At 39.9% G+C, this 25,377-nt stretch overlaps 1 protein-coding gene across 2 annotated transcripts in view; it reads right to left on the bottom strand.

Annotated features, from left to right (window-relative positions):
- The window catches only part of PDE11A (phosphodiesterase 11A), a 426,226-nt gene that overhangs the window by 73,286 nt on the left and 327,563 nt on the right, over nucleotides 1-25,377 (bottom strand). For both annotated transcript variants that reach the window (XM_075180554.1, XM_075180553.1), the window contains exons 13-14: nucleotides 13,480-13,589; nucleotides 6,731-6,821 (exon numbers count right to left, since the gene is read on the bottom strand). In XM_075180554.1, the coding sequence (XP_075036655.1) occupies nucleotides 6,731-6,821; nucleotides 13,480-13,589 (201 nt within the window). The remainder of the gene's footprint in view (nucleotides 1-6,730; nucleotides 6,822-13,479; nucleotides 13,590-25,377) is intronic.

Below are 25,377 nucleotides of genomic sequence, written 5' to 3'. Positions count from 1 at the left end.
TCTTCAAGGGTCACTGAGCAAGTACATCTATCTATCTCTATCTCTATATATCTATATCTGTATCTCTATACATCTATATCTATATATGTGGGGGCCCCGTTGCACTGCTTTGCCCGGGGGCCCATAATGTTGTTAAGATGGCCCTGCTATCTGGACTTAAATAAATCATAAAACATGCTGGTACAATGCACCAGAAGGGTAGGATATACCTGTCACCTACATCTTGCAAAAACAACAGTGAAATTAACACTGTGCTTAAGAGAAAACACAACACGGTCTCATAGTATTGCAATTAAACCAAAGTCTGTACTGAAGGTGATAATAAAGGTTACAAATTTGAATAAAAGCTGGATTAACTAAAATCATTTAGTTACTTTACCTCAATTAAACGGCGTATTCCTATATCTTCAAAAATGTTCCACTTAAATCACTGAATTAGGATCCATAGGTGAACTGCCCTGTTAGCAGCAGAGTGTAAGTAAGAGTCATTTGTTTGGATTAAAAGAGTTACTGTAAGAACTAAAGTACCTATTTAGAATATTGTTTGTAGGATAATTAAAAGCCACACATGTAAAACTAGTCAGCACAATCACTGCAGTCCACATGTACAGTTATGGTTAATCCTGCCCTAAATAATCTCTGTGTCATTAGTTCCCCCCTTAAATTCTACTTTTTCGATTTATTCTAAAATGATGCTGCTTTTGAAATTATTAAAATGTTTGCCTCCTGGAAGAAACCCATTTGGTTGTTTCCCATTTGAGTTCTGTGACCATCTGATCTCTGTTCATGGGGATCAAAAATGTCATGGGCAGCATTGTGGCACAGTGGTTAGCATTGCTGCCTCACACCGCTGAGGGTATGATTTCAACTGTGTTAAGTTTGTATGTTGTCCGCGTGCAGGTTATCTGTGGGAAAGATTCTTAAACCTCTGAATTTATTCTGACTTTGAACTGTAAGTCCTGTGATTTTGGACTCTTGTAATGTTTACCAAGGCAGGTGGCACTGATCTACACGTTACCGATTGCCTACTGTAACCTGCATCCCCACATAACCTGCTGGTTATAATATACTGAGCACCGGGGCATATGATTCTTCACTAATTGGTGGGTAGAATACACTGAGCACTGGTGGGTACAAATATGTTGGCACTGCTGGTTATCAGATTATGGGACCTATTGGGTACATTATTTTGGTGGTGGTGGGCACAATATATTAGTACTAATTAATATACTGCAACAAATGTTGCAATTATCTTTTATTATCCTCTGCACATTTGTAGTTTGGGCAATTTTTATTTTTTATATCTAGGGGAAAGAAAGCCAACAGGGCACAAATTGAGTGGCAGAAAAACTTTTTTAGTTGTACATGTCAAAATTTCAATAGACGGGTCACAAAAGGGACAGGTGTAGGACCAAAATACTTCTGATAGCCGATCTGCAGACAAGCTGCACTGTCAAAATATGCATGAATTACCGCTAAAGTCCTCCCTTTATATTAATGCTCAGTGCAAGCAGTGATTACTAACAGGAGGTCACTGAAATAGGCAAATTAATTAAAATGTAACATAATCTACATGCAAATATTAATATAAAACAACTGTGGGTATTTATTTTAAAATGTGGTGTTGGCCATACTTGTCTAGAGGGTGAAACAGGCATGGCCTCGGTCACAACAGACGTGGGTTCAGTGGATCTGGGAGTGGTTAGAAAGAATCAGGGACAGGGGCTATTTTGTGCAGATATACCCATACCAACCAATCAGATTCTCTTTTTCCAGTGCAGTTCAGAAAATAACAGCAACCATCTGGTTAGTTGCTAAGGGCAACACCACCTCTGTTTTGTACACCAGTTTTATTTTTCTATAAAGTGCTGGTTTTATCAGGCTTGCTATTCTGGAGCGCCTTAAGATGTTCTCTCAACTGTATTTTTTCGGTTACCTACAGATTTCCCTATGTACATAAAATTTAATGTGTAACTATGGGGACACATGTGGAAAATAACTCAGGATCGCTTTCTTCAGAGCAGATCCATCAATTGTTGCATACTGCAGCATGTATTATCCTAAATATTGGGGAGTAGTAAGGAATAAAGTTATTACATTTATTTCTATATTGGTGAATTCCTGATTTTGGAAGCTATGTCCTTTCCCAGGGCTGTATTATTGGCTTTATGTCATTTTTATCTCATACCCCTTGTTGCTACATGAAGCTGTTTAGCTTTCTTTTGAAAAATCTGTGCTAATACTGATTAATGCCATCAGCTTGATGAAAAGTACTGCCTTAGAGATACCATACACTATGCTATTCTGCTTGACAATTAGGTAGTTTTCGGTTTAAAGGACCATAAATTGCAGTGAGTGTGGGTCAAAAAGACCATCAAAACTGGTCAACATCAGATCAGGATCATTACATACAATCTAGTTGGACATTTGTTCAGGATCATTAGATACAATCCAGTTGGACATCTTATCATGATCACTATATACAAACTAGTTGGACATCTTGTAAGAATCATTACATAGAATGTAGTTGGACATCTGATCAGGATCATTAGATACAATCTAATTGAACATCTGATCAGGATCACTATATACAATCTAGTTGGACATCTTGTAAGGATAATTACATACAATCTAGTTGGACATCTCATCAGGATCATTACATACAATCTAGTTGGACAAAATGACACGATTCACGGCAGTAGCCCTCTACGGACTCGTCCTCCCCTCTGCGATTTCCTGGAAGCAAGGAAGTAAATGTAGCCAAGTATGGGTAAACCATGGACCTCATTTAGAGTTAGGAGTGAATTCAGCTAAAGGGTGCACACTTACACCTGGACAAACCATGCTGAGAAGCAAGGAGAGCAAACGCAATGTGCTTTTGCATGCAGGGAAATACTGCCGTCTTTACCTATAGCATACAAACATTAGGCAGCTTTATTGTTACACTGACAACACATTCTACATCTGTGCCCTCCCCAGCACTACATGATCTTACTTAGGTGCAAACTGCACCTTTTAGCTGGACTTACTCCTAATTCTAATTAAGACCGCCTGTGTCTCACTGCGCAATCTAAATTAACCCTTTTCCTGCTAGTGTGCCACTAGAACCCTAAGGCAACCTGCTCAGATTCATGTCAAGGTAAACTATTTCTATTCAGGTGAACAGTGAAGTTACTAGCTGTTTTAGCCCCTGGAGACTACATAGATTATTCATGATCCCCTAAAGCCATCATTAACCTCCACGCTGGAAAACCCTCATGCATTAATAACAAAAAGCAGTCTTCATTTAAAAAAAGATATTTTGTAATGCCTTGTAATATACACCTTACCATTGGATTACTATTGTTATTATTGTTAGAATATTGCAAAAAAAAAAACAAACAAAACAGCTCAGCTGGAGTGAAATACAACTTTTTTCAAATTTATTTGTCATACTTTAAAAGTGTTATAAACTGATACCACAGATGCTTTGTCGCCATCTGGTGGACATTGACATGAAATTCATATGCAGATCACTCCAATGAAACAAAAATACAGCATGAGGTTTCCAATAGGTTTGTATCACAAATCTGTATAGATACTTTATTGCGTGATACCACTTTACTATGTTCAAAGAGCAACTATGCACTATACAATTACAATATCTTTTTGAAGTCAGGGGCCAATGGTAAAGTAGTTTTAGCCTTCTGTCTCTAAAAGACTCATTTTATACTGCACATCCATATTTTCTTGTTTACCAATGTTAAGAAGCTAGAACTCACTCCAAGATTACAGGTTACCACAAATATATATACACACACAAACACACACTACTCCTGTAACTTTAAGGGGCGTATTTAATTGTTGCTCCGGCCGCTGGAAGAACGAGCGCGTTAAAACTATTACCGGTTATACGGTAATTACTCGCTGAATTTCATCTCGCAGCTCCCTGAGCTGCGAGATGAAATTCAGTGAGTAAACTACCGTATTAACGGTTTTTACGCGCAAGTTTACTGTATAAACGGTAATAGTTTTAACGCGCTCGTTTTTTTGCGGTCCGGAGCAACAATTGAATACTCCCCTAAGAAACTAAACTATTGAAATTGTACCACTATAGAGATAGCCTACAGCAAAACCTTGCTCCTCTCCTCTATCTGGTTCCTAAATCAGGATACAAATTCACTGTTTGTGGTGGTCGTCCTGTGGGCTGAAACACCTACAGCACTGTGCCCACACCCAGGTGGTTTTCTCCCTATGGAGCAGCTCCTCCGAATTGTGATAGGTTGCAAGGCAGGAAGCTGAAGGAAGTAACTACATTTTATTGGTATACATTAAAAAGATAGAACTTAACGAGCGAAATATAAAATCAAACATATAACACACAGTGATACAAAATATAAAATGCAATCTATATTGCAAGGACTCCGAAACTTAGCTAATTGCACTCGTGTAGACGGCAGTAAGCTTATAATATGCTGTAGCTGTCTAGAGGAGTAAACAGGCTACTATATGCCCATTTAAATAATATGGTGCAACTCCTGATTTGCAATATAATAGAAACCTATAATGCCTGAGTAAACTTGACGGCCATCAAGTATGATAAGGCATGCTGGTCCAAATAATGTGAAACAGACATGCAGATAGCGACTTAAAAATATCCACTGAATAATAATGGTCCCACAAGAGGAAGTCGCTAATAACGGCAAGTAACAAGTAGCAAATAGAGCCTATAGAGTGCAATTAGCTAAGTTTCGGAGTCCTTGCAATATAGATTGCATTTTATATTTTGTATCACTGTGTGTTATATGTTTGATTTTATATTTCGCTCGTTAAGTTCTAACTTTTTAATGTATACCAATAAAATTTTATATTTTTTATTTTCTCATTGGAGTGCCCCATCCACACAGCTTTTTTCTTCCTGTTCAGTATGGAGAAGAGCTGATCTCCACAAGACACTATGTAAAAATGTATTTTCTCAAGAGTTCTCTTTAAATACATTCAGACATGAAAGGGAATTGCAGCCACTGGATTGCTGAGTAGAGGGCTCTCACAAGTTCCTGTTTTTGCCCCTTGTCATTATTTTCTCTTTTTTTTTGCCCTGTATTGTTAACTTTGATTTGTATGGTTTTATATATTTGTGTCCTTGAATTCAACTGTCGAAAAGTGCATACACATAAATTCATATATTACTCATAAACTTGAATCAAAAATGTAAATATTTCACAATTGCATAAAAGGGATACAGTGTTTATTTCCTATCAACATATATTAATCTAAAATATGTGTATGTTGGCTGTAAGAATAGTCACAGGCTCAGACTCAAGTTGTAGTTAAAAAGAAATTCCAGCCCTTAAATCGGGACTGTCTCATCTAAACCGGGACAGTTGGGTGGAATGTCTATAGCACAGATTATATTACTCTTTATAATACTATACTACACCCCAAAGTATACTACCCTAAAATATACTAATCACCACACTGCACTAAGCATCATACTACAATATTAATTATCACTACACATAGTGCTTGCCTAAACCCGCTATACACATAACACTACACTATCCACTACTTTATAATACATTATACATTGCTCTGTACATTAAACTGTACACCACTGTGGAGCCACTAATCAGGGTCCTGCACACACTACCATACTTCCAGTGATCACCTCTTGCAGCCATATTGGACATTCAGTGACAGTGAGAGTACATCACCTGATGTGCCTACATCTAATGTCTGTCACAGGGGCCCAGATGGCCATTTAAACAGACAGACGGGTATATTTTTCAAACCTTCCAAAAAGGAAAAGTGGAGATGTTGCCCATAGTAACCAATCAGATTCTAGCTATTTTTTTCTACAATGTACTAGATCAGTGATAGGCAACCTGATACACTTCATGGGCCCTATGGGCGGCCCTCTAACCTCCAAGATGGCCTCACATTACCCTTGTTTCAGTAAAATAATAAATTTAATCAAAGAAAGAGACAACTATCTGTAATAATATATCAGCAGCCATTTAAAACAAGTGTTACAAGCTATAACAAATCTGATGATATAGCAGGAAAGAGCTGGGGGCCACAGGTGAAGACTCACAGGGCCTCATCTGGCCCTAGGGCTGCTGCCCATCACTGTACTAGAGAAATGATAGCTAGAATCTGATTGGTTGCTACGGGCAACACCTCCACTTTTCCTATTTAGAAGGTTGGATACATCCAGAGTGTTAGCAAGTTGTGATGTCAGAACTCTTTGATTGTAAGATTATTTTGCACAGCAATGTATAGCCATAGCAATGTATTCTATTTATATAGATATATTACAGCAAAATAATACATTTTTGATAATCATTATTTAAAATCACAAACAGAAAAAACATGTAAATTCGACTTTGCTATAAATTCTTAAACTAACATAACATTTGCTGCTGTCACATTTTGTAACAAAGATCTGATGTATAACTTTTATCTATTTGTTGTTTTTAAAAATGGGCAAACTACAAATGTTTGTTTTGTAATAAATTATTAATATTTTAATTTAACATTAGTTTCCATTGCGTCATATGAGCATGTTTAGCTATCGCATAGTTAAAGGTATTAAAACATTTCTACTGTAAGTTAAAGATGTTTTATTGTTTTATAATAATATGTGACGTTATTTCGGAGGCCTGCATCCTTGTTGGTTCAGTAATGGGGCAAACAGCATTCACAATGTATTTCTATGCAATGAGTCCCAACGTCCCAATTATCTGTGTACCTCGCTCTGAAGGATCATGACAGCGTGGTTAAAATGATGGTGCTCCAAGGTAGCCGACGTTCCATAGAGCTGAGACAGGGCTGAGCCACTCCTGAAGGTGGGAGAGAAGAGAAAGGCAGCACGTCAGCATGTTGGCACCTGTCACTGCGCCACGTTCATATGTCAGTATCCCGCTGCTTTCATCAATCCTGATGAGCTGTATCATTGACAGGCACTGATTTAGTATTCACTGACCTTGCAGAGTCACAAACACACTGGTGATATTTTATTCCATACCTCATATCGCTCTAAGTGATAAACTATGCAAATACACTTTCTACATACTGCATTGCTATTTATCTCATATATAAATAAAGTCGTGTTCTTACTGTCAGGATTTCCCATACACCACAACGGCATTTGGGGAGAAACATCAGCTCATGTCATTAAACCTGGACTAAAGCTCCCATTGTAGTCTACTGAATTAAAATAATGTTTTGCAATTGAATCCAACTCTATATGGACAAATTTGAAAATATCAATGAAGTAATTAGTAGCTGTGTAATAAGTATTTCCTATATTATGGTGTTCCAGGAAGAATCAATGTTGTACTCACATAGTGATCGTTGCTCATTGCAGGACTAGTTACAGAACAGAGGTAGCCAAGTGATAAACCCTACAGAGCACTGTGAGGAGCAGCTGAAGAAACCATCTGCACCATTATCTCTTCAATACTACAATACACTGTCCAGCAGCTAGCGCTGACCAGAGCCGTAACTTAGAATTCTAGCGCCTGGGGCGAAAAAGACAAATGCCGCCCCCCCCTAGCCCTCAATTTTAACTAAATAAACTTAAAATATTCCTAAATTGCGCCCTGGGCGGTCGCCCCTGTCGCACAGCCCTAGTTACGGCCCTGGCGCTGACTGGGGTTTGTACAGTGAGACTGCCAAGACTACTACTGCAGTGGTCCCAGCACTCTGATAGAAAATAATTCAACTCACCACCTAAACGAGTTGGGGCTACACTGTGACAAAGATGGGCCTCATTGTTGGGTGCTGTAGCTTACACAACAGGAAATTTAATTGCATGACATATCCATATAACTGCTTTGCTGTGCAATGTGATTTTAGCTTGTTTGGAGGCTATATTGAGTTCTTCCTGTATTATAATGGCAGGACCATGTATCAGAGCTTAGTAGAGGGCACCTTAGTTTCTTCTGTAAGATGCACACATTCCTTATCATTGAGATATACTGTATTACACAAGCATCAGATAATAACAAGTTGGATGTGTGAAGTTCATTTCACATTGAGGTGCGCCTGACACCACAAACTACCACTAGTTTGACACTATGTGCTTTTGGGGAACTCTGTTCCTTGCCAAGCCTGTGGCTTTCCACCTCATGACACTACCCTGACCCCACCAACACAATCACAAGGGTGGGTAGGTTACTCCATCCCAATAAATGATCACATTTGTCCCCCCAAAATTGCTACTCCCAGCTTAGGCAATGAGCACTACTGCTGGTAGCACTTTTTTGGGGAACATGCTGTTTTATTTTATATTTTATATATTGAAATTGTTTTTCAAAACACTTGAAGGTCTGTGCTGATGATCACCAGGTTTTGAGATAGTGCCCTGCCCCCTTTTTTTGCTAATAGCAGTAGGGGATAACTCACTATATTCAAGTTCCTGTCAGGCTAACAGGCAGGAAGATAATGCCGCTCAGCCAATCAGAGCAACCATACTGGATTCTCTGTCTGCCTGTCTCTGCTGACGGGAACATGAATACAGTGAGCTTCCGCTGACAGCCCCCTACTGCTAAGGGGGGGGCGGGGTGACTGCCCCGATTGTCCCCCCCCCCTGGATCCGCCACTAAGCACCTGCAACAGATACACCTTATGATAGGTTAATCTGCGGCTGTCTCGTCCTCTACATAGGCAGCAAGAACATGAATACGCCTTTACTGAACTTGTCCTACATTGCAATGCCCCTGAAATGCCCCCTTCCCTCCCCGGTTACCCCACAGCTTTGATGGAAGCCAGAAGATAAAATAATATATTTAGTAGAAGTTGCAAGAGGGCATGTATAAGCCAGTTAATTAAAATCATCTGAATGTGAAACCCGCTTTAATTGGAAAATGTAAAACCTGTCTAATAGGATAAGCACTGTAAGATCATACAACCGTTTTCCTTTATATACCCTCCAAAATATATTGGGGATAGTATTGCCTGAGCAAACTTCAAATCACATGCGTGTACCAGGATTTTCATTTTAAATTGGTGAGAGTCCCATGTATGTTATCACTAGAGATCACTGTATCTAAATTATGATGGGTCACATGGGCGTCTATAGGTACATGGCTGACTATCTGCACAAATATCACTTTTTCATGCATTGCTGGTGAATACTAAGGGGTAGGCTTATAGGAATGCCACTGTTTGTATAGCTTACAGAAGCCACTCTGCTGAAGGGACAGTCTCTTTTTTTTCCAGCCAAATCCCCATTTATTTCCTTAAAAGCTGTCATTAGAGGGGAAGTCCAAGAGATAAGTGCTGGGGTGTCACAACGCAATTTGTGTCATCAAGGTCCCACCCCCTGCTATGCAGCAATATGTTTGTGTCACCACATAGCAGGAGGCCATATAGGCCACAAGCAGTTCAGAAGAAAGCAAATCCGTAGCCATGTACGGAGTATATCATGAAAGGGATCAGTATGTACATGTCTCCAAACACAATAAAAATGTGCCAGTTCATTCAAATATGGAGGGTCCACCTGTGGACATTTTGATTGTTGGAAAGCATGCCCTTCATTTCAATGTCATATATTATTATATATTACTATATATTGGCATAGCAATGAGCAGCAGTTGTAGCGCCTGCTGCATTTTGTGCACTGTACAAAAGGATACACCCCCTAAATGATAAAAGCCAGGAGTCAGCGAAACTCCTCTTCATCACCAGCCAATCACACGTGTTTTCCCATGCTGGCCACTTGTGATAGGCTGGGGATGAAGAGGAGTCCGGTGATTCCCAGCTTTGATCTTGCTGGGATTTTTGGGATTGTGTTTTCTGTTTCCATTTGTCCTATGACAGATCAAGAAAGAACAGAATATATACCCACTGGGATGACAAACTTGTCCCTTCAGGGTTCCTAATCTTATTAAATACTCTGGCCCGCACTATTTGGTGGAGCCCCATCTCTTTCCATCATTTGGTAGGGAAGATACCAGGAGGTAAATGTATCATAGTCCGGTTTCTTCAACTCGCGGGAGTTCGGCGAGATGACAGCTAAAATTGAAAGCGGCGATGCCTTGTAAAGGGAAACTTGCCTTTACAAGGCAGCGCCGCTTTAAATTTTAGCTGTCATCTCGCCGAACTCCCGCGAGTTGAAGAAACCGGAGTACGATACATTTACCCCCAGGTCTGCGTTTGGTTTTTATTATACCACCTGATTATGGTCTCCTGGCTACAGTTGAAACCAGTCCTGGCTGTCTAGCACTGGGTTTAGTTGAGGATTTGGTAGATGGGAGGACACAGGGGCGATGCAATTCCTTCCTCCTGAGGCTGTTCTCTCTGCTCTGTCGCACCCCCTGTACCCATGATAGTTACACCCCTGGGAGAACACTTTCTTTTTTTATAAATAATGACATTTCTTACAGTAGAACCGGAAGATTACCAAAAGTGGACACTTGAAGACTCACTTACTAAAAGGAAGAGTGGAGGTGTTGCTCATAGCAACCAATAATATTCTAGCTATCATTTTCTAGCATGTACTAGATAAATGATAGCTTGAATCTGATTTCTGAATCTGGTTGCTATGGGCAACACCTCCACTTTTCCTATTAGGAATCTTTAGTAAATCTACCCCAAAGACTATATAACTGGAACTGGCGCCTCTGCAAAGCTAGATTTGTGTGACAGTTTATAGTAGTGATTTTGCTAATCTTTAGTTACCACCATGTAAAATGTTTCCTGTCTGTACACAATGCTGGTTTCTAAAAAGGTTAACTGGTGAGACTGGCAGATCTCTGCAGCAGCGTGTACAATACGGGGCAACGTCATTTATCATGTTCTGTCTTGGTCTCTCTCTAATCCAATTCATGTGTGTGTGGCTGAGCAGTGCGGAGATCCTTGCTGAAGAGCACTGCAGAGAACAGGGGCGACTGAGGTCTGATAGGATGAATGGTTAAAACGTGGCAGAGAAAGAACTAAGGAATGTAATTATGAAATGGAGAATTGTTGTGAGGGGGTGGAGAATAGGATTGGGCTGTCACAAGAGATTTATGTGCCTTACTATTTCACTTCTGGATCCCAGCCTATGGAGACAAGATGGGTTTTCATTCTCTAGAAATGAGTGTAAGAGATTACGCTAGGTAATGAATAGAGTCAGCCTCCCTGGAGTGCTTTCTGCAAAGCTGCAAAGTCCTGATATTTAATCCGCACGGCAGCTGCATTATGGCAGGGGGCAGGAGGATGACATCCGTGGCAAAATTATTTTCAAGGTTTAGGTTTACCCAGAGCAGTGTGAGAAATATTTACTCTCCCGTGCTTAACTTACAGTAGCAGCAACTCTCTATTATTATGCAATCTCTTTTGCAGAAAGAACACTAGTGTTTGTTAAATTAAATTCCCTACATTTTCCTGCCCTCCCCAAAATGTTCTGCCTGAGACAGCTGCCACATGTTACCTCATTATATTATATGTGTTATAGGCACATTGTTATATCTTTATTAGCTACCGCCTATGTGGCTGTGTTATACAGGTGAGCAGACCCCTTTCTCCACCTACGTAGCTGAGAGCAGAGCCAGAGGGCCACAAAGAGCCTAACGTGTTTTCCTATGAACTGCTCACCTTATGTTCATCTCCCTGAGCACCAGTACAGCCAATATCAGTAGAGATGAGCGGGCTCGGATTCCGCTAATCCGAGCCCACCCGAACAGTGCGGATCCGAACGGGATCCGAGCACTGTTCGGATATTTCCGGCGGGCAAAAAAATGAAAACGAGGCTCTGTCGTCCAAGTCTCGCGTCGAATCTCGCGAGGGGTGGGAGAGAGGGCCCAGAACAATTCCATATTGTACCTCTTTTTTTGGCATTATGTGCTCAAGCTACCTCGGTGCAACCTTTTGGCCTAAAAACAATATTGTGAGGTGTTCAGAATAGACTGGAAATTAGTGGAAATGATTGTTATTGAATGTTATTGAGGTTAATAATAGCATAGGAGTGAAAAAAAACCCACAAAACTGGTTTTTAGCACTTTTTATGTTTTTTTCAAAATAAATCCGAATCCAAAACCTTAAATCCGAACCAAAACCTTTCGTCAGGTGTTTTGCGAAACAAATCCGAACCCAAAACCTCAAGCAAATCCGAATCCAAAACACAAAACACGAGACACCAAAAGTGGCCGGTGCACATCCCTAAATATCAGCACTGGACATGATAGTGATGATACAGGAAAGAGGCGTCAGTCAGCTAGCTGTCAGTCTCTCTGTTAGTGCCAATGTCAGTCTACATTTGTGTCACTGTGTGGATATAAAGTTGCAATACCACCTACATAAAAGATTTTGACTAATGTATCCTCCCCCTATCCAGGGGAAATTCATTGGAAATCAATTTCATTCACCACCTTTAAATGTTGTCGGAGGGGTTTGTGATTGGTTCTACCACTGGTTTTCGCCAGGGGCTGTAAAGGTAACAGAGGAGCCCCGGATAAAACAGCTCTGTGTATTACAAAGAATAATGTGCACCTTATTTTAAAAATGAGCATTAAATATGTTTCCAAATTTTCCTAAATGCACAAAATTCTCTATGTGCATGTACTTAGATGTAACCATGTATTTACTGCCCCTAGGTTGGTGCTGCCATGACTCATGGGAGGAAAGGCCCTGGCTGTACTGTAGTAGAGCATCTTAGTATAGTGTGCATTACTGTGCAATCACAGTATAGCACATTATAGTGAGCTGTAGAGATCAGGGGGTATATTTACTAAATTGCGGGTTTGAAAAAGTGTAGATGTTGCCTATAGCAACCAATCATATTCTAGCTGTCAATTATTTAGTACAATCTACAAAATGATAGCTAGATCTGATTGGTTGCTATAGGCAACATCTCCACTTTTTCAAACCCGCAGTTTAGTAAATATACCTCCAGGAGTGCTACAGGAGTTGAAACTTGTGATCACCATCAAATGCAATACTGAGCCTGCAGCGCTGGATCACGGTTATAAGTTAACTACCAAACTGATTGCAATTTGGGACACATGATGCACCCAATCAAACCAAACTACCTCCATTCTTCCAAACCACAGCTGTTTAGAGTGACACCACACTCTTTCACCTTAATTATGCCAAAACTTGGGACCGCTACTGTCATATGCAAGATACTTACGAGTCATATAAAACTGCAAATAGCTACAAAAATCTGGATTGTTGGTTAGTATGCTATAGGGAAGAACAACATGAGGGTCATTCTGAGTAGAGATCCACTTTACTCTATTATATTAAATAGCTTACTATCAACCTCTATGCTCTCCTATCAGCCCTGTTAGGCTTTATGTTCTAACTATAGGAGTACCAGAGCTGATACAGAAAAGCAAACGTTGATTCCTTGACATGGAAGTGACCTATGGGAGCAACACAAAATATCCCTGCTGAAAAGAGAAAGTTAGAATTGATAGCATGAAATGAAAGTAATGCTGCTATTAAAGGGACAAGGAAATAAGGATCTTGTAATGACATTGCAGACAGTGTACGGTGGGTAGATGGACTTACTTAGCCTGGAAGGCATTGTTGGTTCCTCGGTGGTCAAGATCATGACATAGACACCCAACGAGCACAGCCAAAATCTCAGTATCAGTCAGAATTTCCTGGAACCCTGCTGTCTGTGGATTAAAAATGAACAATTCTATAACTCTCACATGCAGTAAACGTAATAAATCCCTGGTAATATAGATAAAAGGAAGTCTTATTGTCTTTCTATCTCACTAACATTGAGACATAAATATAGCTGCACGTTGAATGTACTTTAGAAACTTAGTTTCATATCAAATATCATACTTTATTTATTTCACAGTTTTGTTGCTGTTTCTATTGCAGTTAGCAATGTTCAGTTTTTGACAGTGAACAAGAGAAAAATTCCTTCAGGCTCTCTAGTGTCCTTCTCTAGGCAGTCTGGGGTCTCCCTGAGGGGCTGAGGGGAATTTGGTCCCATAGTGGGCTACCTTGGACTGGGTCACTTGTCTGCTGACGCGAGTCTCACCCCCACCCAGGCTAAAATTTGCCAGTCAGCCAGCTGCTGGTCTTCATAGTGTGATCCTCACCCCTCTCTCCCCAAATGAGCACGTCAGGAGGAATTGTGTGACTTCTGCAATTCCACTGTCCTTATGTATATCCTAATCAATGGGGCTGCTCCCAATATTTAAAAGCACTAAGCCAGTGTTGGCTAACCTGTGACACTCCAGGTGTTGTAAAACTACAAGTCCCAGCATACCCTTCCAGCAAGAAGCTGCTATATATTGGCAAAGCATGCTGGGACTTGTAGTTTCACAAACACCTGGAGTGTCACCGGTTAGCCAACACTGCACTAAGCCAACATGGCTGCTCTCACTCGTGTTATGTACCAATACATTACAGAGGACTCTGAGTATACTGTCCTTCCAGCAATGTGATCACACAGAAATGGATGGATTTGACGGTTATCAGAGTTAACCGTTATTAATATTTTTTACTGGCAGATTATAAAAATGTACTGAACAAATTGTTATGTCATAGCAACATTTTCTCTAAAAGTGAAATTAGTAACAGCAGAGGAAAAGGAGGATCCGGGAGGGTAAGAAATGAATATGAAAGTCTACAATCCTGGGTTTATTGCTTATATTTGCAGTATAGTAATGTCCGAAACATGATACATTTTTAATGCCCACTATATTTTTCTTAGTGCCGTAAAAACAATTCACAAAATGTAATATAAATTTACTGATGGCTGGCAACACGATGGTTATAAATGTTGTAAATATATATGTAGAATGCTGTAAATGTTTCTGGAAGTAGCTCCCTATAGTCATACTTGGTATAGCTACACACATGCAGACAGTTGTACAGGCTTGTAGGTAATACTATATCTATATATGTGTGTGTGTATACATATACAGTATTACACAGTAGTCATATATATAACTCATCTTGCTTTGAATAAAGCATTATTCAGGCGGGATGTGCACAGGGTGTACAGGACAAGAAATGATACAAGGAGCACAGCTTGAGTTGCTGCATTCAGTCTGCTGCCGTAAGCAAATTATATTAATTGGGATCAACATTTTTGTTAAGGTGTCATCGGGGAAGGGGGTGTCGAAATATTGATTCTAATAAATTTATTTTTATTGCACCTGCAGTAGAGAACACGGATTGATCTCAGCCTTTGTTTAGAGCCCAGGAGAAGAGAAGAGGAGCTGAGCATAACTCCAGCACTCAGTGCAGACATGATAAACAGACACTAATCATAGGGAATGTTTGGAATCTCTGAATTTTTTCACAGACTGGTCACTTTATTACCCATTTGCTGAGAAATTTTGCACATTTCACCGGAACTTGACTTCAGGTGTTCCATACAGAATTCCCCCTATCATTTTCTTGTGTCTGGACGTTTTATTTGTTATACCCCAATCCAACCACAGAGCAGAATGAGTTAATATCTTCATTGACCCAGCTCTACTTATACACTACTTATACACTACTTATACACTATGGGGTAAATGTATTACAATACATTAACCCCCATGAATTCAGCAAAATGCAGAATTTACAAATATAGTGCAGATAGCAAAAGAGGATTTTAAAGATTGTACAGCGGAACTTAGCACCTCTACAAAATTACCTCTTTGGCAACAAAACTTTCTTCATTCAAAATAGTTATAATCCTGAGTACACAACAGTAACAGTGAATATATCCATAAAATAGCTTAAAAAATGTGCACTAATTACTCAGCTTATTTAGACCTTCATCCAGGGGTGTTTCTAGGTGCCCACAACCCTGGAGTCTGTCTCCATGGGCATCTAATGGGCATAGTAGCCGGATTGAGAGGAAGAGGCAGCTGGGTAAGTACTGATGGCTGGTGGCTTATTATCATTAGATATTGGTATTGCTGCTGTACATATAAATGGGCACTATTACAGTTGACATACTATTGGGCACTAAAACTACTGGTGACATAATACTGGGCATTACTACTTCTGGAGGGCTATTATTGGGGGTTGCTGTTACTGCAGGTATACAGTATTAACAAGCATTACTATTACTGCTTTAAATATTGCTGGTCATTGCAACTACCTCTGGCATACTCTGCTACAGCCGTTATCAGCACTGTACCCCCCTCTGCTGATACTGTTGGTACAGTCCCATTGCCTCTGAGTGGAGATCCCCAGTCCATTACAAATTAAATATTAATAAAATATATTATTGTTGCTAATTTTTATTTACTTACAGTAAGTAAAATTAATAAAATGTAACGTGCGGTGCTTTTGGGAAGTGAAGGATTGCATATAAGACAATCAGATTGCCCACCAGTGAGGAAAATAATAAACAAAATAGACACTAAATGTTATTATGTTGCATAAAGTATAAAATAATAGTACAAAGAAACAATATATAAATCTTGCAGTATGTTTTGCACTTTTTGCACACAAGACACTTGTTCATTAGTATTCGTTCCAGAGAATAGATACATTTTCACATATCGTTTAGCTAAACTGCAAAAACACTGTCTTTTTTTCTATGGATTTTCTTGGTTCCTTTTTACGTATTTTGAAGGAATAAAACAGCATAATTAAAGCCCTGTTTTACCTGTGGCACAATGCATAAAAGTCACAAATCATTTCTGTGGAATACAATGACCTTCATAACTCACTTTAAGATCCTTCACTCAGGAATTATAACTCATTCATATTCTAGTGTCTGCTACTGCACCATCCAATCCACCACAGTTTTTTACCACATCTTTTTAAGATATTTAAAAGTACATTGATTTTTAATAATTCTGCATATTAAAGGAAAACACCCTACCCCTGGTGTGGTAAAGAGTTTTGAGTTCCTCATCTGGGACCAACTCTGTTACCTCCATATTAACAATTGTGTTTCCCAATACAACAGCTGAAACCATCAGAAGGGCTGTGCATGATAGGAACAACAGAGGAGGGGCTTCAGTGCATGCCTCAGTTGATTGGATGGCTACCAGCATTAACAGCTCTCCTTTCACAATATCTCATGTTCTCCCTTTGCTCTCCAAGATGCTGGAAGACATAGCCTTTTGGGGGGCAGGATCCATATGGTTACCCAACTCCTCAGCTGAAAATAGTAATTGTTGACCAACACATATATTTATCTCAAACATTGGACATAGTGGACCTCATTTAGAGTCCGTTTTAGGCGCATCCAACAGAAAAAACACTACCACACATATGCAGAAAGCACCAAATTCGCCTGCATCTTGGACGCAATTAACACTTGGGACAGCTTGCGACTCACTATGAGAGAATGGGAGGAACACGGAATTGTGAAGGCGTGACCATGTAAATACATCCTAGTCGCAGTGAGGCGCAGACGCAACACACGTCAAAACAGGGCTAAAGCTGTGCGGCAGGAATTAGATGGCGCAAGCGTTAGCTAGCTGCAGGAACTGCTCGCAGCTCGATAGGGTATTAAGAGTGGGACGCAACTGGGGTTGCTTGCTACTTGTAATACCCTACCAAGCTGCGGCACACTCCCACTCCTACACTTCTTAAACGGACTTTACGTCCGACTCTAAATGAGGTCCAGTATGTTTGTGGAATAAGAGTTTTAAAGAAGTATGTTCTTTCTTTATCCTTTTTTTCACTTTATCACACATAAGAGGACGTTTTTAGTATTTATTGTCATTCTCCTTGTGCCCACTGCTATGTTTCGGTCCAGGTAAGGAAAACTACAGCAAGTATGAATACATTTTCTCTTACTCTGTTACCTTCACATGGTAGTGAGCACATATGGATGGATACTGTAAACAAGTTTAGTCATCTCTGTACTTTGTCTCCCAACAAAAGGACAGATGCTCACTCATGAAGATGACTGGTCATAAACCGGGTTAATATGTTGCTGATGTGGATACATCTTGACATGTAAAGCTCTACATACAATATTTTTATTTGCATTTAAGTGTAATTTACTCCCATTTTGCATGCAACTCCGCACAAGCCCCTCAATCTTTAATGTTTACTAATAGTGAATAATCAAGAAGACCCAACTGCGGCTGTATAAATGGCTTCTGGAGAGGTCCAACTTGGAATGGCCAAAATGTAACAATCATCCTGGTAGAGTGAGCTGTAGCTCTAAAGCTACTGAGCTGAGTGATTTAATTTTGAAGAACAGATAGCTTTCCTCAAGTTTTCATATTAGAAACATTAATAGTACTGTTGGAACATACAATAAGACGCCTTTACTCAATAAAAGAAGTAGAAGACTTGCAAGCAAAACTGGTTTTCGATTCCATGGTTCTTGGGATTTTGATAAAAAATAATTGATCTTATTAGGAGTAGGAGACAATGAAACTTTAAGTGCAATCTGTCTCGGATGCTACCGAAGACCCAATTTCTGTCATTTGAGCATGCAAAACCTTGCATTCAGATAAGCTATATTCTACATATTGGTGCAGGCTGCTTATTCACATTGCATTTAGCTGCAAAATGTGGATCTGAACCACAGCAACTAATTAGACATTTTTTCATGGTCTATTTTGCACTATAGAGATTATAGCTAATTTCCAATCTGTTGGGATTCAGTGCATATTATACACCTAAATGCAATGTTAGTAAATGAGCCCTCTTGTGCTTTGACTAAAGGAAAACATACTGGCTTAGTAAGACTTGCAGGATCTCTGGCAATAAAGATGACCTGACCTGCATTGTGTCACATCTTTGAAGGTCTTGATGTGTAGAAAGCACTCTCATACTTTTACTTTGCAAGGGTCGGCATGAAGTCTTTCTGCCAATTCCTGGTTATGATCTGTTCCAAATGTGGACCAATCTAAAATTCTACTTCAAAAGCTAAGAAGCAAAATACATTGTCCAGACGAAGAATCTGTATTTATTGGGGTTTTATTATTTGTAATAAAAAGTTGTGGTTTTAAACAGGGAGTTGTGCATTATTTAACATTTTGTTTTGTGGAACTACAAGTCACAGCCAGCCATGAGTGTCAGGGCATGTTGTCACTTGTGGTTTTCCAAGTGCCAGCATGCCCTGGCTGGTATGGGTATGCTGGTGCATGTCCACATTATGCATGGCACCCTGGCATGGCTGGGACTTGTAGTTCCACAAAACAAAATTGCATCTGTTTGTTTTTTTAACACTATAATCGCCAATATTACCCTACTACCCACAGCCCTACGGGGGTAGGGAGAGGCTATTCCTAGAGGGGGGGGGGGGGGCGCTCATTTTTTTCAGCGGACCCCACTCCCTAGGGAATCCAGTCAAGCGCTGAACAGCCTGGGGTTGGTTTGTCATTATGGTCTGCTATAGTGCCAACCACCTCGGCTAGTTTGCCTAGTGCTGGTTATGTGAAAATCAGGGGGACTCCACGCACATTTTTTCACGATTTTCACGTAACCAGCAATAGGCTGGAACCACTAGGGTTAATAGTGGTCAGGCTGGGGAACCCCACGCATTTTTTTTTGAACATTTATCTATTTTTAAACTTTTGACAGCCGCCGGACCTCCAGCTGTATAGACAGACAGTGTAACAGTGATGTGTTTACTAATCACGCAGCTAGGAAGCAGCGTGTTGTATCTAGCGATTTTTAAAGCAAACTCGGGAGAGTTTGCTTAATTGCAGCTCCATACATTTGAGACTTGTTTAGCTAGAGTCACAAACAGTCGGGACTTTGATCTCTATCGATTTTTGAAATAGCGATTTTGACAGAAACACATCTCTGGCGATATTACATCAAATCTCAGGTTCATACATCAGCGAGTTTCAACCCTTCCGAGAAAATCACTGGATTTTCAAAACCGCAGCTTGATACATTTACCCCCAAGAGTAGTGTCTGTCCTGAATTTCTCAATGATATAATTTGCAACTAGCAGTGCACACTGTTTTTTTGAGCATCGGTCCTTATAAGATGATTTGGACACACTACTAGAAATCTTCTAAAAACTACACGTTTGTTTCCTCACTTGGAATAGGTGAGTAATCACACTTCTACTATTTACTACACTTCTACATACAGAAAACATCACTATGGTTTGTATGTTTTTTCGTGTAAGCCACATTGGAGTTCTTCACATCCCATATGAATAGAATACACAAAAGCCTTCACCAGGAAAATACTCAATAAGACATTTATGCACTTTTTAGATGTGTGCATCACTTATATTGATTATATTCACAGATTATTATTTAATTAGATGATATATAATATATATTTCTTCAGTTTATTTCTGGGTTCACCTGTGCCGGGTTCTTCGAAGTTATCGCAATTCCCAGCTATCAACCTACAGTCATTACAGTTAGTGATCTATTGGACTAGGACACTTTCTGGTTTAAGCAGTTTATTGAGAATGCCATGTTTTTACTGAATTGTTTTGTACAGCACAATGAGAAATAACAAAGGAGAATGAAATGAAGAGGTTAATAACCAATATCCTACCATGCTCATATTAATGCAGGAAACATGGCTTTTTCTGCTCCTAAAATGGAACAATGCTAACCACTGCTGGATCAGAAGAAATTAAGATTGCATTCCCCTGAGGGTACCATATATACCCCAATAATAGGATATAACTGGTTCAAAAATGTTACCTATTCTAAAAAGTACACTAATTATTATTAAAGTATATGCTGTAATTACCCAACATGGCATACTGACAGCTTGTCGACATTTTTTTTTAGTTTTTATTCTTGGCTCGTTAGTAAACTTAAATGACAGCCTCCATATCTTTCATACATGATCACTGACAGTATTACCATGACAACCATTTGTTAAGCTGCTAACGCTCTCATGAAGTGTGTGAAAGGGCTGTGCAACTATTTGGCCATCAACAAATCAATGCAGGCTCCTCCAGAGCATTATAACTTTTACAGCCTCCCTGCAACTCCCCAGTCCTGACGTGAGAGGGGGAAAGTGGGAAAAGAGGCAGAGACGTGTAATTATTCCTTGATCCGTTAGTCACTGCTCCATGTCAAATTGTTTTTACACCTGTCAAATTCTTTCTGCCAGGCTGAGTCAGCGACTCTGTTATTGAGTGGTCCCAGAGACAAGGCATGATAATTAATATTTTATGATGGCTGCAGAGATATTTTATGCCCTCTGCACATCTCTGCTATCTCTACATGTCAGTTCTACAGCGTGGTCTTGTAAATCAGCAGCTTCTAGTACCAAATGACTAAACCGGGAGGCGACAGAAACACATGAAGAGTGCGGATGATAATTCATCTCTCCAACAGATGTTTCTTTATTTCTTATGTATGAGGATATGCATGAAGCTATTCCTTAGTTGGCCAACTGCATGCATCCTTGGGGGCGCTCACTCTCCTGCTCAGGGCTGTTTAAAGACGGATTACAGGAATGTAAAGCATCCATGAGGTTTCATACAGACATAGCTCCAATTATTGCAATTCTCTTGTTACTAAGTATCTATAGTTAGCTTTTATCATTTTCACAGTTATTCCAATCAATGAAGTGTTGTACAGCTTCTCTTCTCATCCTATTTAGGTGATTCATTAAAATATTTTAATATGTGCCTTCAATGTCAGTGAAACCATATTGCTGGATACAGCCATTGAGTTTGGCTCAAGACCTCAGCAGGGCCGGATTAAGGGAATGGAGGCCCCTGGGCTAAGGGGGCCTCCATTCCCCCGTGAGGGCCCCCCCCCCGTGATCCGAGCCGCCCCTCCCTTCCCCCCCCCGGCACTTACCTACTTCTCCTCCTTTCCCAGCACGCTGTACACTCTTTACTGAGGAGATCTTGTGAGAGTGAAACTCACGAGATCTCCTCAGTAAGGAGAATACAGCGCGCCGGGGAAGTACTGCAGTGAAAGTGCTCAGCAGCACTGATTGGGCTGGGGGAGCCCCCGCCCCCGACCGATCAATACTGCAGCTGAGCACTTTCAAGGGCCCCCTGGATGCCATAGGCCCCTGGGCTGTAGCCCAGTTAGCCCTATGGTTAATCCGGCCCTGGTTCAGTAAAGGTATCTTGTTCAGACACCCATGGGGTAATCAATACTTCATTCCATGCTTGCTAAACCTAATTCTTGTTCTGCTAGAGTCCCTGCATTGTTTGTGGCTGTTGTACCTATCAGGATTTGTGCAGAGGGAATGGAGCACTCTGTGTTTTATCTTCTATATCTAGCTCAAGGTTCCCCAAACCCAGTCCTCAGGGTCCTCTACCACCATATGTTTTCTATAACTCCTTGCTGAAGCACAGGTGTATTCATTACTGACCGACACATTGTAACACATCCACAGGTTGTACTAATTATTTCACTTGTCACCTGGAAAACATGCACTGTTAGAGGACTGGGATTGGGAAACCCTGGTATAGCTAGTTATCTTTCACATTCCGGTACATATATACCATATGGACCTGCCACTTTAATTGGATTTATCCTTGTCTTCTAAAAAGCTATCAGGCATGGGTGATCTTGTCCATTTCATAGCACCCTTTGTGAGGAAATTCATAAAATTATTTAACTCACTGAAATATTCACTTTTATCTAATTATTATAAAAATTATATCTATTTTTCCTGATATTTTAATAACCAGGACAATTTTGTTCTTGCTATTTTGTGCAGTATGATAGCGTCTCCATAGCCATAATTCAGAAGAATATAACACCACTTTTCATTTGTATATTTTATAGATGACCAATACTGGATTACTGGCCTCATACCTTGTGTGGTTGAAAACACTGGTATTGCCGATGACATTAAGTTATAAGCATGATGCTCAAAAATAATCCAAATCCAATTTGATGAATTCTGAGCATTCACATAAATCTGCCCGGCAGATGAATGCTTGAGCTGACATCTACGGTCTGCACTAGGGTCACAGTGTTATCCAGCAAGTGATCGCCTGCTTGACCTGAGCTACATTCAACCATCAGTGATAACTGGCAGGGTATGCTGGGACTTGTAGTTCCTCAGAACCTGTAGAGCCACAGGTTGTCCACGCCTGACTTAGGGTATCAGTAGAGTGGCTATCACCATGACCCTAACAAGCTATTCTGTGCAAAATACAGTTGCAGCAGCTGATAGGAAATCGGCAGCTATGTCTTACTGTAGGATAATCATAGACACAGTTTTTCTCTCTTTTTCTATGTGAAATTGTTGAAAAAAAAATGTCTATTCACTAGTGTGTGTGTTTTTATCATCTACATATCCATCCATTTGGACAAATAGGACTATTAGATTTGGACCAAGTCTTGCACATTAGTCAATTGTAAGTTGATTCTTCATAATCACATGACCAGATCAGATGTTAGGTACATCAACATATTTGCCAAAAGACACATAAAGATTGTAATTCAGCACTGTTGATGAGAAGTCAAAGCAGGACACAAGTTTGAGGGTTAATTCACGCACAGGCTGTTCACATACAGTTAGCTGTGAAACAGCCTTGGAAAGACAAATGTGAAATTGAAGTTATTATCATCAGATATAGCAGCATTTAACTTATGTATGCAACACTGGATACCTTTGAAGGTAAAGACCCAGGGATATATTTACTAAACTGCGGGTTTGATAAAGTGGAGATTTTGCCTGTAGCAACCAATCATATTCTAGTTATCATTTATTTAGTCCACTCTAGAAAATGACATCTAGAATCTGATTGGTTGCTGTAGGCAACATCTCCACTTTTTCAAACCCGCAGTTTAGTAAATATACCCCCAGAGTCAATTCTGCCCTCCCCGAAAATGGTCCCTAAAACCAAGAACAATGTATTAGGCCAAAACATTGAAAGATCTTTTGAAAGTGGAGTGCAGTGACGAGGTAGCTGATGGCTAGTAAGGGTGTGTGTCATTGCTGGGAGATACTGATTGATGTAACTTGTGTAGTTGCAAGTAATGTGCCAGAGAACATTGAGACTAAATACATTCTCAATAGAGTTATCACCCACCAGTAACGGCCCAGACACTGATTAATTCCTGTCCGCCCCACTTGGACATGTTTTCTACTTTCATCATGTAGTCTTATATTGTACCTGACTGCTCTGGAAAAGTGTCCCTGTCTCATCACGCATCTTATGCATATGAATAAATAATGATCACTGCAAAAGTAATAAAGAAATCAAGACAAAAAAATGTGAATATGTTATGTGATGATTAAATATAATTTGATTTTGAGCTCTATTTATTAGGAAATTATATGTGTGTGTATATATATATATATATATATATATATATATATATATATATATATATATATAACCCTTTGAGGATGTAAAATTGCTTTCGTTTGGTGTTAGAATGACTACATATTTGAATGGATCAATACCTAGGAAAATAAAGGTACAGAGAACTTTTTCAGTATTCGTATACTGTGTTCAGTATTTGGATGAGTAGATGTAATGTGAAATGGTTTCATAATAATACTGCACTTATTTCTGTACTCACTTTTGTTTTAGTAAAATGATGATAGTAAATTTTCCTGACCTATATTGCTGTGAAACGTGAGCTTAACATTCTGCCTGTGGTTTGTAGCTGGTTAAATTACATATAGGTCACAATACTCCTTGCTGTTTGTCATAACCTACCGCTGACCTCCAACTAATACTTTAACCCCCTTATATGTTTTACATTGCATGCACAAGAAAGTCCATTCAAGTTTTATTGCCGAGATGATCTCCATATACCTACCTACCTTTAGGCAGAAAGAGTATCTGAACCTGTATACGGAAGACACCAGGGGCTAGATTTACTAAGCTGCGGGTTTGAAAAAGTGGGGATGTTGCCTATAGCAACCAATCAGATTCTAGCTTTCATTTATTTAGTACATTCTACAAAATGACAGCTAAAATCTGATTGGTTGCTATAGGCAACATCTCCACTTTTTCAAACCCGCAGCTTAGTAAATCTAGCCCCTGGGCTCAGCTTTACCCTTTACATAACTCTCTGGAGAGCAACAGATCAAGTAAGAGCTCACTTAGGGCTAGATTTACTAAACTGCGGGTTTGGAAAAGTAGAGATGTTGCCTATAGCAACCAATCAGATCCTAGCTTTCATTTATTTAGTGCATTCTACAAAATGACAGCTAGAATGATTGGTTGCTATAGGCAACATCTCTACTTCTTCGAAGTGGAATAATCTCAGAGATAGGGCCCATTGTGCAAGATAGTAATTTGTACCCAATAATACAACATTACATAGTTAAACAATTAGCAGGGTTGAAAAATGAAAACAATCCATTGTGTCTAACCTAACTGTATATGTGTTAGCAATGGTCACCCATTGTTTATGTACTTAGATATATCAAGTAACATGTGTGCCAGGGGCGAACGGAGGATTGTCGGGGGGGTTTCCCCCCCGACCCCAAAAAAAAACCACCCCCAGCGAGAGCTGCTGCGCAAGCGCAGCAGCTCCGTTTCTTCAGCGCTGTACTATACAGCAGCCGCGGCGCTGTCCGAGAAGCGTCCGCTGCGGTGCTGTATAC

The sequence above is a fragment of the Mixophyes fleayi genome, chromosome 7 (genome assembly GCF_038048845.1).
Source record: "Mixophyes fleayi isolate aMixFle1 chromosome 7, aMixFle1.hap1, whole genome shotgun sequence".
Lineage (NCBI taxonomy): Eukaryota > Metazoa > Chordata > Amphibia > Anura > Limnodynastidae > Mixophyes > Mixophyes fleayi.
The sequence above is the reverse complement of the archived record's forward strand: the minus strand, read 5'-3'. Positions and strand labels throughout refer to the sequence as shown.